The following is a 12,960-nucleotide window of genomic DNA, read 5'->3' as shown; positions in this document are numbered from 1 at the left end:
GGAACAGCCTCAGAGCAGTTAGTGGCAGGGCATGAGGCGCCCACTACCCGCCCAATCACAGCAGGGTTAGAACTAACATTGCATGCAGTCCGCCCGCGTGATTGGCTGAACATCTGTAAGTGCTTAATGGCTAGACAAATAGCAGTCCAGAGGGAGGGGGTCAGATGGAGGAGACATCAATAATGCAGATATGGGACATAATTTTTTCTCTGCAAGGGAGAACTGATGACACACAGGATGGCTGCAAGTCTCAAGGAGGCTGTTGAAGAGGGCATAGAAAACGACCATGGGATGCCTGCATCTAAAAAACTGCAGGGTGAACGAGGTGGAGGAGCAGCACTCAAGGAGAATGTTTGTCAGGTAGAAAATGTCCACTTGCCTTCTGATTGCATGCTTATCTTTTAAGAGAAGCCCTCTCCATTTTTTGATGGCCCATTCATTATTAGGATAATAATTTTATTGGATGATTCCAGTGCAGTCGCTTCCCTTTGAGGATTTAACTCTTCTCCCTCCCCACAAAAAGAGAAAGTAAGAGAAGTATATAGTGTTGGTGAACCACTTGCCCCTTGTTGTCCATAAGTAGATGACCTGAAATAGGTCTCAAATGGGAGAAGTGAATCTGTGAATTTGTGGTTGCTCACTCAAAGATAATTTTCCTGTACCTCTCAAGGCGTGAGAATCTTTGGGTTTCTAAGGAATTTTCCAAGGGTAATTTTTGCTATAAGATTTGTTTAAAAAACAATTTTAATATTTTTGCTTTAAAGTAGTAACTTTAGAGGACCTACCATTTATATAACTTTAGAGACCCTGCTGCCTATATTTTTCTAATTAATTAATAAATGTTTATACAGTATTTACTATGTTTTAAGCATTGTCCCAATCACTATAAATATTACATCATATCATATTGATTACAGTAATCTGATAAGGTAGATTATTATCATTATTAACCTCATTTTATACTTGAGGAAACAGGCACAAATATGTTAAATAGTGAAGCCACGATATAAACCCAGGCAATCTGCATTTAGAGTCTTAACCAAACCACTGTGTTTTATTGCCTATATATGAGATATGTCTCCACTTTATTGTTTTAAGAGCCTTTATTTATTTGACTTGGGAGTAGAATCAATTAAATGATTGTTTTGGTTATGTTCTCTCTTTATGGTCTTGATTTACCTTTGTAAATTCTTAAAAATTAGCATATAAAATTTTTGAAGATATTCGTTTGTTTGTTTTATTCCTAACCAAAATAGCTAAAAAATAAAAACTAATCCAGGCCAATATAATTTCAACTCAGTTTCTTTGTTCATTTTCACTGTTGTGTACACACACACACATACATTTTGATCAAAGAAGGTTGACCATATTCAGACCAGCTCCCAAACACAGGGTTAGTCCTCTGAGACTTATACCCACAGAGATTATTAACAGAAAATGATAAATGAAATTATGGTGACTCAGTGGTCCTGGCTTGTTTAGATCAGTCTTTGTTTAAATCTGTTTTCAAAAAAAAAAAAAATCTGTTTTCCTTGTGTAATTTATTCATAGTGCCTCTTTTTACTCTCAAGTGTCCCACTTTGAAAGATACAGTATTTGTCCGTTTTTATGTGTGAATAGTGGATAATGAGAGAGCCAAACATGTGAGACTAGTTCAGACTACAAGTTGATGAAGATCTTGAGGTCCCCTCTTAATCTCTAGCTGCCTCTGGCCTTACTCCCTGCTAAAGTTCTACTCACTCCTTTATTTTATGTTAAGTGACCAAGACCTTTTCTATTTCTTTGGGTTCCTAAAGATATTAGATTTACCTAGCCACATGTTCCCTTTCTTCTCTTATAGAATAAGTATAAAACTTCTCTCTTTTTTTTTTTTTTTTTTTGCTAATCACTATGGGGAAACTAGTCAAGATGTTGGAAGGGTAAAAAGTAACAAATATTAGGAATTTGCAGAATTTTCATAAATCTTCAAATGTTTTCAGAGCAACAGATCTAGATAGATCTTACTTCTTAAGGCCCTATCTTAAGTGGCACCCTGTCTTAGATGAGATCATCTGAGAAAGATGATATCTCTGAGCTGGTTTGTATCTCAAGGGTTGTTCAAACCTTAATTGGAGCTCTTTTAGAACAGTTGTGACCTAAGTCTAGCTAGCTAGTATCTCTTGTTGAACCTTTGCAGTACTCTTCTCAATTGTTTCTTTGCTTCGTTTCTCATCTTTCTACTTTTTGAAAAAATTTATCTTTATTGTTAAAAGTATTATAGATGCCCCTCTTTCCCCCCCCCCCCCCCCATTGACTCCCTCCTCCCCGCTCTTACCCTCTCTCCAGGACTTCACCACATGGTTATGCATGTTATTTGATTAATCTCTTCCTACCTCCCTGCTTCCCTTCCCCCCCTTCCCTCTAAGAATCGCCAGTCTCTTACATGCTTTCATGTCTCTGGATTTAGTTTGTCAGTTTATTTTGTTCATTATATTCCACATATAAGTGAGATCATGTGATATTTGTCTTTCTCTGACTCGCTCAGCATAATACTCTGTTGTCTCAAAGGGTAAGAGATCCTTCTTTTTTACAACTGCATGGTATTCAACTGTGTAAATGTAACACAGCTTTTTTATCCACTCTACTGATGGACACTTGGGCTGTTTCCAGATCTTAGCTATTGTAAATAGCCCTGCTATTGTAAATATTTTCTTTCTTTTAAAAAAATTTTTTTTATTGATTTCAGAGAGGAAGGGAGAGGGAGAGAGAAATAGAAACATCAGTGAGAGAGAGAATCATTGATCGGCTGCCTCTGCAATCCGGGCATGTGCCCTTGACTGGAATCGAACCTGGGACCCTTCAGTCCACAGGCTGACACTCTATCCATAGAGCCAAACTGGCTAGGGCCATGGTCAGCAAACTGCGGCTCTTTGGCCCCTTGAGTGTGGCTCTTCCACAAAATACCACGGCCTGGGCAAGTCTATTTTGAAGAAGTGGCGTTAGAAGAAGTTTAAGTTTAAAAAATTTGGCTCTCAAAAGAAATTTTAATCGTTGTACTATTGATATTTGGCTCTGTTGACTAATAAGTTTGCCGACCACTGGGCTAGGGTGTAAATATTTTCTTTCTGATTGTTGTTTCGGGTTTCTTAGGATATATTCCTAGATAAGTTTTCTATTCTTAAACTCATTTTCCATGTAGCAATCACAAGGAGCTGTTTTTAAATGAGTAACTGATTTTAGCCTTCCCTTGGTAAAGCTATCTAATGAAACACCTAAAATCTGAAACTCTGTACCATAATCTGTAAGGTCACATAATCAGGCCTTTGCCTCTCTTGTACCTCATTTTCTACCACTTACAACTTTTGTTCACTTTGGTCCCATGACACTGGCTTTCCTTGTGCTTCTCAGACATGCCATGGTTTTTTTCTATTTGTGGACTTTCTGTACTTGCTGCTTTCCTGGCCCTTCCTTCACATCAAATGGCTGACTTGTCATTCAGAGCAAATCTGAGCAGCCATTCCTAATAATCCAATCCAAAGTATCTATTTGAATTTTCTACCTTCAATTCTCTACAACAATGCTTATCATGTCTGATATCTTTTCTGTTTAAGTTTTTACTTGTATTTTCTATCCTTAGAATATAAGAACCGTAAGTACCAGGGATCTTGTGCTACCTGGTAATCATTAAATATTGCATGAATGGTTGGTGGGATTTCTTGTTTCTGGCAAAGCTACTTATTAATCTTTGCCTTCCTAAGGGCCTTCTTGGGATTTTTAAAAACCTTTTTCTATAGCCCTAACCGGTTTGGCTCAGTGGATGGAGCATTGCCCCGGAGACTGAAGGGTCCCGGGTTCAATTCCGGTCAAGGGCACATGCCTGGGTTGGGGGCTCAATCCCCATTAAAGGGTGTGCAGGAGGCAGCTGATCAATGATTCTCTCATCATTGATGTTTCTCTCCCTCCCCACCCCCCTTCCTCTTTGAAATCACTAAAAATATAATATAAAAAAAAGAAGACAAAAAAAAAAACAAAAAGCTTTTTCTATAGACAGATCTGTTTTCTTTTTCCTAACAGAACTGTGAGAAATTGGGTGAGCTGCTGTTATGTGAGGCTCAGTGCTGTGGGGCTTTCCACCTGGAGTGCCTTGGATTAACTGAGATGCCCAGAGGAAAATTTATCTGCAATGAATGTCGTACAGGTAAAGTTAGATATAGAGGGATCTTCTTCCAAAGAAGGTTTGAGTTTTGAGTTTTTCATTTATAGGAGACACAGTTTTGTTGTAATACTGAGCTAAGTGCTAGAGACAGAGAAAGCTGCTATGCAGTCTTTGCCCTCAGAAGAGCTTCCAAATTTGTAATGAATGTATAATATAGCATAATGTAGTGCAAAAGTGTTGTAATGGAGATACTAGTACATTTAAAGTGGTGTGTGAACAAAGATGAGATGGTGCCATAGAAGGAGATACCTGAGTTTGGCTTTAAGAGAGAAATAGAAATTGGTGTGGAGATGGGAAGGACAGAGGGCCTAGTAATGAAATTAGAAAGTATTTGTTGAATAGGAACTGTAGATCATTGCTTTTAGAGTTTAAGATATTTTAGGAAAGAGGCACTGCTTAGTGACAAGGAAGGCTGCTGGGCTACTGGTGATTATTTATATTTCTTGACTAGAGGCCCAGTGCATGGGTGGGGTCCCTCAGCCTGGCAGGCGATCGCTGGCGGGGGCCTGATTGGGGCCGAGGGAGGTTGGTGGTGGGGAGGAGCTGCAGGAGGTTGCTATCGGGGCTGGCCGGCAGAGGGGAGGGGCCGTGGGAGGTTGGCCAGCCATGGGGAGGGACTGTGGAAGGTTGGCCAGCCATGGGAGGTTGGCTGTGGGAGCGCACTGACCATCAGGGGGCAGCTCCTGCATTGAACATCTGTCCCCTGGTGGTCAGTGCGTGTCAAAGCGACCGGTCGACTGGTCATTTGGTCATTCAGTCGCTTAGGCTTTTGTATATATAGATGTGAGTGGTGATTGCATAAGCATATTTACTTCATGATTATTCATAAACTACAGGCCCATTGCACAAAATCGTGCACTGGTGGGTCCAGCCTGCCCGGCCCCAATCAGGGCGGATTGAGGCCGGACCTGTCGGGAGGAGGAGACAGCGGGAGGTTGGCTGGCCAGAGCGGCCCCAATCGGGCGATCAGGGCTGAGCCTGCTAGGGGTGGGGCCGCGGGCAATTGGCTGGCATGCTCTGCCTCCAATTGGTGGGGGAGGAGCTGTGGGCAGTGGGCTGGTCGGCCCCACCCCCGAATTTGATGGGGGGGCCAATCGGGGGTCAGCGGCTGTGGGAGGGGCCGTGGGAGGTTGGCTGGCCAGCCCAACCCCCAATTGGGGGAGGAGCTGGCTGGGGGGAGGGGCCAGGGGCAGTTGGCCAGTGGCCCTGCCTCTGATTGGGGTGGGGGGGGCAATCTGGGGTGGGGCTGGGCAAGGAGAGGGGCTGCAGGAAATTGGCCAGCCGTCCCTGCCCCCTGTTGAGGTGGGGGCGATCTGGGGCGTGGCTGGCCAGGGAGAGGGGCTGTGGGCCGATCTGGATGGTGGGGGCCCATCGGGGTTGTGGCCAGACGGGGGAAGGGGCTGCAGGAGGTTGGCCGCCCAGCCCCGCCCCCTATTGGGGTGGGGGGATGCGATCAGGGGCGGGCTGATCAGGGGCGGGGCTGGCCTTGGGCTAGGGGAGGGAGAGAGTGTTAGGCCAGCCCCTGCTCTTGATCGGGGTGGGAGAGTCCAATCAGGGGCAGGGGAGCAGAGGGGAGGTGCTGCAAGGTTGGCCGGCTGGCCCCACCCCTGATCTGGCCAATTTGCTGGCCACAGTGGGTGTCATAGCGACCTGTCATTACAGTTGTTATGGCTGTTAGGGTCACTGGCTTTTTATATATATAGACTAGAGGCCCAGTGCATGAATTCATGCACCAGTGGGGTCCCTCGGCCCGGCCTGTGGGGTCGGGCCGAAACTGGCTCTCCGACATCCCTCGAGGGGTCCCAGGTTGCAAGAGTGTGCATGCCAGGCCGAGGGACCCCACCGGTGCACAATAGGGGCCAGGGAGGGACATGGGAGGTTGGCCAGCCGGGGAGGGACTGCAAGAGGGCTCCAGTGCGTGTCCAGCCTGTCTCACTCAGTCCTGATTGGCCAGGCTCCAGCAACAAGCTAACCTACTGGTCAGAGCAGCTGCCCCTTGGTGGTCAGTGCACGTCATAGCAAGCAGTTTTGCGGCCTTAGCATCTCTCTCCATATAAAAGTCTAAGTGACCGAGCGACTGGTCGACGGGTTGCTATGATGCACACTGACCACCAGGGATCAGATGCTCAATGCAGGAGCTGACCCCTGGTGGTCATTGTGCTCCCGCAGTCCCTCCCCCCAGTCGGCTGTCTATCCTCCCCTAACCCCTGCCCCCATCAGCCCCGATTGGCAGCCAGGCCGAGGGACCCCACTTATGCATGAATTCATGCATACAGTCCTCTAGTCATCAGCATATTACGCTTTGATTGGTTGAATGGCTGACTAGTCGGCCAGACACTTAGCATATTAGGCTTTTATTATCTACTAGAGGCCCGATGCACGAAATTCGTGCATGGGGGAGGGATGTCCCTTAGCCCAACCTGCACCCTCTCCAATCTGGGACATTCCTCTCACAATCCAGGACTGCTGGCTCCCAACCGCTCGCCTACCTCCCTGCCTGATTGCCCCTAATCGCTTTTGCCTGCCAGCCTGATCACCCCTTAACCACTCCCCTGCCAGCCTGATCGACGCCTAACTGCCCTCCCCTGCAGGCCCGGTCCCCCCCCAACTGTCTTCCCCTGCAGGCCTGATCGCCCCCAACTACCCTCCCCTGCTGGCTTGATCGCCCACAACTGCCCTCCCCTGGTGGCCATCTTGTGGTGGCCATCTTGTGTCCACATTGTGGTGGCCATCTTGTGTGTTGGAGTGATGGTCAATTTGCATATTACCTATTTATTATATAGGATTATTACATAGGATACATATAAAGAGGTAATATGCTAATTTGTCTGTTACAGTGTCCCAGTCACAACCAGTTTGTGGGTGGGGACGGAGGCTGCCTGCGTGTGTCCCCACCCAGCGCTGAGGTGACGCTGCGTTGGAGGGGGGCTGGGCTTGACCGGGGACCTCAGGACGCCCCCCCCCCCCCCCCCGCCCCGGCTCCGGGTTGGGAGACCTCAGTCTGCACCCCCCCCCCCCCATCCCAGTGCTGGGCTGGGGGACCTCAGGTCACGCCCCCTCCCCAGCACCAGGCCTGGGGACCTCAGGCCATGCTCCCAACCCCGGCACCGGGCCGGAGACCTGTCTGCGCCCCCTCCCCAGCACTGGGCCGGGAGACCTCAGGCTGCACCCCACCTCAGGCCACATCCCCCACCCGCAGGGCTTGACGGGACCTCAGGACGCGTGCCCCCTCCCCCACCCCCACCCCCGCACCAGGCCAGGAGACCTCAGTCCACGCCCCCTCCCCAGCACCAGGCTGGGAGACCTCAGACAGTGCCCCACCTCAGACCACGCCCCACCTCAGGCTGCGTCCCCCACCCGGCAGGGCTTGACAGAGGACCTCAGGCTGCGCCCCCTACCCTGGCGCTGGTCCAGGAGACCTCATGCTGTGCCCCCTGCCCCAGGATGGGGCCAGGGGACCTGAGACTGTGCTCCCGTCCAGAGGGGCTTGACAGGGGACCTGAGACTGTGCCCCCCACCCAGAGGGGCTTGACAGGAGACCTGAGACTGTGCCCCCGCCCAGAGGGGCTTGACATGAGTGGGGCCGGCCAGGTCTGGGTCTCCTGCGTTTTCAAAGTGCATGCGGGTGGTGGATGGGGACTTGACTCTAGGTCCCACAGTGCACCTCAGACTCTGACAGGAGGGAGATTTTATATACATTTTACTAATTTTTTTCATCTCTGACACTTCTATTATAGAGAAAAGGCAAATAGCAATATTAAAATATTTCTTCTAATTAATTCCCTTTTAATGTGCACGAATTTCGTGCACCAGGCCACTAGTATAGGATAATACACTTAGGATGTATATACTTTTCTTCATAACTCAAAACTGTTTACAAAAGAAAAAAGAATGTGATATTTTGGGAGAGTTATACTATATAGATTAGATCAGAACCTATAAATGGTTAGATGAGACCTGCTTGTAAATCAGGTTGTGCTAAGGAAATTGTTCTTTTTTCAGCATAATATGTGGATAGTACAGCATTTAAGTAGTGAAGAAATAAGGGCTGAGCTTTATGTTCATAAGTCATTAAAATCATAAGTGTGGATGATGCTGCCCAAAGAGAAAGCAACTGTAGGGTGAGAAAAAGCACAATGACAGTACCTGGGGTTTTCCCCTTAAAAGGAGGGTATGGAGGATCTAGTCAAAGAATGTCTGTGAAGCCACGGGAGTGGGGTGTCATAAGGAGGGCAGATGTGGCAAAAAGACAAGATCCGGGAGATTGTGGAGTGAATAGAGGCTGTTGTATTTGACTATGGTAAATGGTTCACTTTTTGCTAGAGAGTGCCACATTAAATCAGGATGAAGGTGAATGGGTTGAAGTAGATACTATTTTCTTACAGGCACTTGATTTCAATGGAAAAGAGGGTAGTAGCTGAAGGGAGGATATTATAGGGTCAAAAGGAAGAACAGCTTGAGTGTCATAGGATAAAGGTAAAGAACTGTGTAGGGAAGTAAATATCCTACCAGGAGAGTGAATAATTGCTAGGGGACAGTCACAGATAGGAGAGGATAAGAGATGAAAGGTAAAATGTGAATGTACCATGGAGCTGTGAGAGAGGAGAAGGAAGCTGAAGCAGTTTTTCCTTGGCTTGGTGAGAAAGAAAAGGTTTCTAACTGGAAGGGAAGAGTGTAAGTTTAGAGTAGGTCCTGTGGGAAATGAGACAGAACTGACTGGTGTCTGTAAATAGATGGCCATGTTAGATTGAATTATTTCATCTCAGAGAGGAAGGGAGAGGGAAAGAGAGTTAGAAACATCGGTCAGCTGCCTCCTGCACACCCCCCACTGGGGATGTGCCCACAACCAAGGTACATGCCCTTGACTGGAATCGAACCTGGGACCCTTCAGTCCGCAGGCCGATGCTCTATCCACTGAGCCAAACCTGTTAGGGCTAGAAAGATCTTGCCTTTTGTGCCAATGATCCAATTTTGCTAGTCTATATTATGATGTGCTATTCTCTGAACAGGTTATCTAAGGCAAAGCTATTTTTTTTTTAAATATAATTTACCTACTGTAAAATGCACCCATTTTATTGTATGTTTTGATAAAACTTACACACCCATGTAACCACATCACAGAGAAGATTAGAACATTTTCACCACTCCAGAAAGGTCCCAGTCAACCCTTACACACCCTACCGACTCCCACCTCCAACCCCCTTCTCCAGTTCAGATAAATGCTGATCTGCTTTCACATTAGATTCATTCTTTTTTAATGTTTCATATAAACGGAATCAAAGTGTACATAGTTTTTTGTTTATGACTTATCAATGTTGGTGTGTATATCAGTACATTCTCCTTCTTAAAACAGCTTTATTGGGGTATAGTATAAGAAACTGCACAAAATGTACAATTTGATAAGTTATGATGTGTGGTATCTGTGTGTGTGTGTGTGTACACCTGTGAAACTACCACTCAGCATACTTAGTTATTTTGAGATTCAGCAATATTGTTGCAGGTATTGAGAGTTCATTCCTTTTTATTGTTGAGTAATATTTCATTGTATGGATGTACCACAGTTTATTTATTCATCTATTGATGTACATTTGGGCTGTTCTCAGCTTGAGCTGTGAACATTAAGTTCTTTGTATGGATACGTTGTCTTTTCTCTTGTGTAAATACTTAAAAGTAGACGGCTGCATCATATGCTAGGTATATGTTTAATTTTAAAAGAAACATCCAAATTTTTTTCCAAAATGTTTGTACATATCAGTAATATATGAGAGTTTCTGTTCTTCCACATCTTCAACAACACTTGTTATTGTCGGTCTTTTTCATTTTAGTCATTCTGACATGTGTGGTGGTATCTCAGTATGGTTTTGTTGGACATCTGTCTGAAGACAAATGATATTGTGCATCTTATGTGCTTATTTGCTGTTGTCTTTGATGAAATGTCTGTTTAAGTTTTTATTATTTTTTTTATTTAGGTTGCTTATTTTCTTACCTGTTGAGTTTTAAGAGTTCTTTATATATATTCTGGATACAAGTTCTGTGTCAGATCCAAGTCCCTTTTCAGATTAGTCTCCAAATATGTGGTTTGTTTCATATCCTTTCTTTTTTTCTTTAAAAAAATTTTTTTTATTGATTTTTAGAGAGAAAGGAAGGGAGAGAGAGAGAGAGCTAAACATCACGCCCCCTACTGAACCCTCCAACCCAGGTATGTGTCCTGATGGGCAATCCAATGGGCAACCCAATCAACTGAGCCATACAGGGAGGGCTTTTTTTCATTTTCTTAATGTTGTCCTTTGAAGAGCAGAAGTATTTAATTTTGATCAAGTCCAGTTTATCAGTTTGTTCTTCTGGTGGACTTTACTTTAGTGTCATATCTGAGACATATAGCTTAACCCAATGGTCACAAAGATTTTCTTTGTTTTCTTCTGAAAATTCTATAGTTTTAGGTTTTACATTTAGGCCTATGAACTATTTTGAATTAATTTTTGTACATGATTTGAGGTAAAGAGAGGTTATTATTTTTGAGGATAGGAAAGTTTACCCTAGTTTTAATAAAGAAGAATAAAAGAGTCATTTCTTATTGGTATAGCTCACCCTGTTTTCCTACAGTAGGGTGACCACACCATCATTTATTAATATTGGCTACTGGTTATTCAGTATCAGGCAATAATTTGCTTCTTACCAAATACATTTTTAATTTTTTTCCTAAAAATATTTATTAATTGTATAATCTTACTATTTATAGATGAGATAGATTATTTTAATGAGCTCCTATTTCCATTTAAGTGCCAGAGGCAGGATTTATGTTCAGTCTCTCAAGCCTGCATTCTTTCCCTTATATTGTATTGTTTCTGAGACAGCGGTAGGTTGTGTTTTGTTTTTTATATTTATTACAGAAATCCTTAGACATATATAAAAAGGACACTTATAAAAAATCCCCATGTATTCATCACTTAGCTTCAGTAGTTACCAACTTTTCTTTCCAGGTGATTTTACCTATATCTTTCAAAAGGTCTAACAGTTACAACTTTAAAAAAAATACACATATATACTTACCTGGCAGGGGAGATACAATGATCACGAAGGTGGTTTTCCCAGGGTCAGGCTTATCCACTGCACTCTGGATGTGCTGACTTCTGCAATTTCCCCAACTGTGGGAAACTCCAGTGCATAATTTGTGGTAGTGGGGGACTGCATTCGCACTCTCCCCTGTAAGAAAATAAACACATATATCCAGTGTTGGCAAAATTATACAGTATGTATCATCTACTACCCAGCCCCATTTTCAAATTTTCCCACTTACCTCAAAGATGTCTTTTTACAGTGTTTTGAATAAAATCCAAATAAGATCCTTGTATTGTATTTTTAATATATCAATTGACAACATTAACTGTCCCGTCCCCCTCACCCTATTATTTTTTTCATCATCATGAGGTTTAAAAGTTTTTTTATTAAATTTCTTTAAAATATTTTTATTAATTTCAGAGAGGAAGGGAGAAAGAGAGGGAGACAGAAACATCAATGATGAGAATCATTGATCAGCTGCCTCTTCCTGCACGTCCCTAACTGGGGTTGAGCCTGCAACCCAGGCATGTGCCCCCACCGGGAATCGAACTGTTACCTTCTGGTTTATACGTCAATGGTCAACAACTGAGCCATGCTGGCCGGGCCTTTTAATTTTTTTTAATTTTTTTATTTTTTGGTTAATCTTCATCCGAGGATATTTTTCTCATTGATTTATTTTATTTTATTTTTTTTAGAGAAAGAGTGGAAGGAAGGGGGAGAGAGAGAGAGAGACATTGATGTCAGAAAGACACATTGATTGGTTGCCTCCGGCACTCATTCCAATCAGGGCGGGTATCAAGCCTGCAGCCAAGGTACTTGCCCTTGACCAGAATTGAACCACTGATCCAAGCTAACCAGGGCATGAATTTCATTTTTATTTATTGATTTTATTAAATTTATTGGGGTGACTGTGGTTAATAAGATCATATAGGTTTCAAGTGTACATTTCTATGATACAGGATCTCTATATTGTACTTGTGTGTCCACCACCCAAAGCCAAACCATCTATTGTCAACATATATTAGGCCACCATCGCTCCCACCGCTTTTTGGCAACCACCGCACTGCTGTCTGTGTCTATAGTTTAGTTTTATATCTCACATATGAGTGAAATCATATGGTTCTTAGCTTTTTCTGACTAATTTCCCTAGCATAATATTCTCAAGGTCCATCCATGTTGTCCCAAATGGCAGTATTTCGTCTTTACTTATGCTCAGTAATAATTCTATTGTCTATATGTACCACATCTTTATCCAATCTTCTACTGAAGGACACTTTGGTTGTCTCCATGTCTTGGCCACCATGAATAATGCTGCAGTAAACATGGGGGTGCATATATCTTTGCAAATACATGTTTTCGAGTTTTTTGGGTAGATACCCAGGAGAGGGATTGCTGGGTTATATAGTAACTCTTAATTTTTTGAGGAACCACCAGACTGTTTTCCATAGTGGCTGTACCATTCTACATTCCCACCAGCAGGGAATGAGGGTTCCCTTTTCTCCACAACCTCTCCAACACTTGTTATTACTTGTCCTGTTGATAATAGTCATTCTAACAGGTGTGAGTGGTATGGTATCTTGTAGTTTTTTTGTTTTTGTTAATCCTTACATGATTTTTTTCCCATTGCTTTTCAGAGAGAGTGGAAGGGATGGGGAGAGAGAGAGAGAGAGAGAGAGAGAGAGAGAGAGAGAGAGAGAGAGAGAGAG

General features: G+C 43.9%; 1 protein-coding gene across 6 annotated transcripts in view; it reads left to right on the top strand.

Moving 5' to 3' along the window:
• Positions 1–12,960, top strand: part of NSD1 (nuclear receptor binding SET domain protein 1) — a 140,065-nt gene that overhangs the window by 76,797 nt on the left and 50,308 nt on the right. For all 6 annotated transcript variants that reach the window (XM_079771820.1, XM_079771818.1, XM_079771821.1 and 3 more), the window contains 2 exons: positions 217–360; positions 4,054–4,177. In XM_079771820.1, the coding sequence (XP_079627946.1) occupies positions 217–360; positions 4,054–4,177 (268 nt within the window). The remainder of the gene's footprint in view (positions 1–216; positions 361–4,053; positions 4,178–12,960) is intronic.

This window comes from Cnephaeus nilssonii (genome assembly GCF_951640355.1).
Source record: "Cnephaeus nilssonii genome assembly, chromosome: 5".
Taxonomy (NCBI): domain Eukaryota; kingdom Metazoa; phylum Chordata; class Mammalia; order Chiroptera; family Vespertilionidae; genus Cnephaeus; species Cnephaeus nilssonii.
The sequence above is the reverse complement of the archived record's forward strand: the minus strand, read 5'-3'. Positions and strand labels throughout refer to the sequence as shown.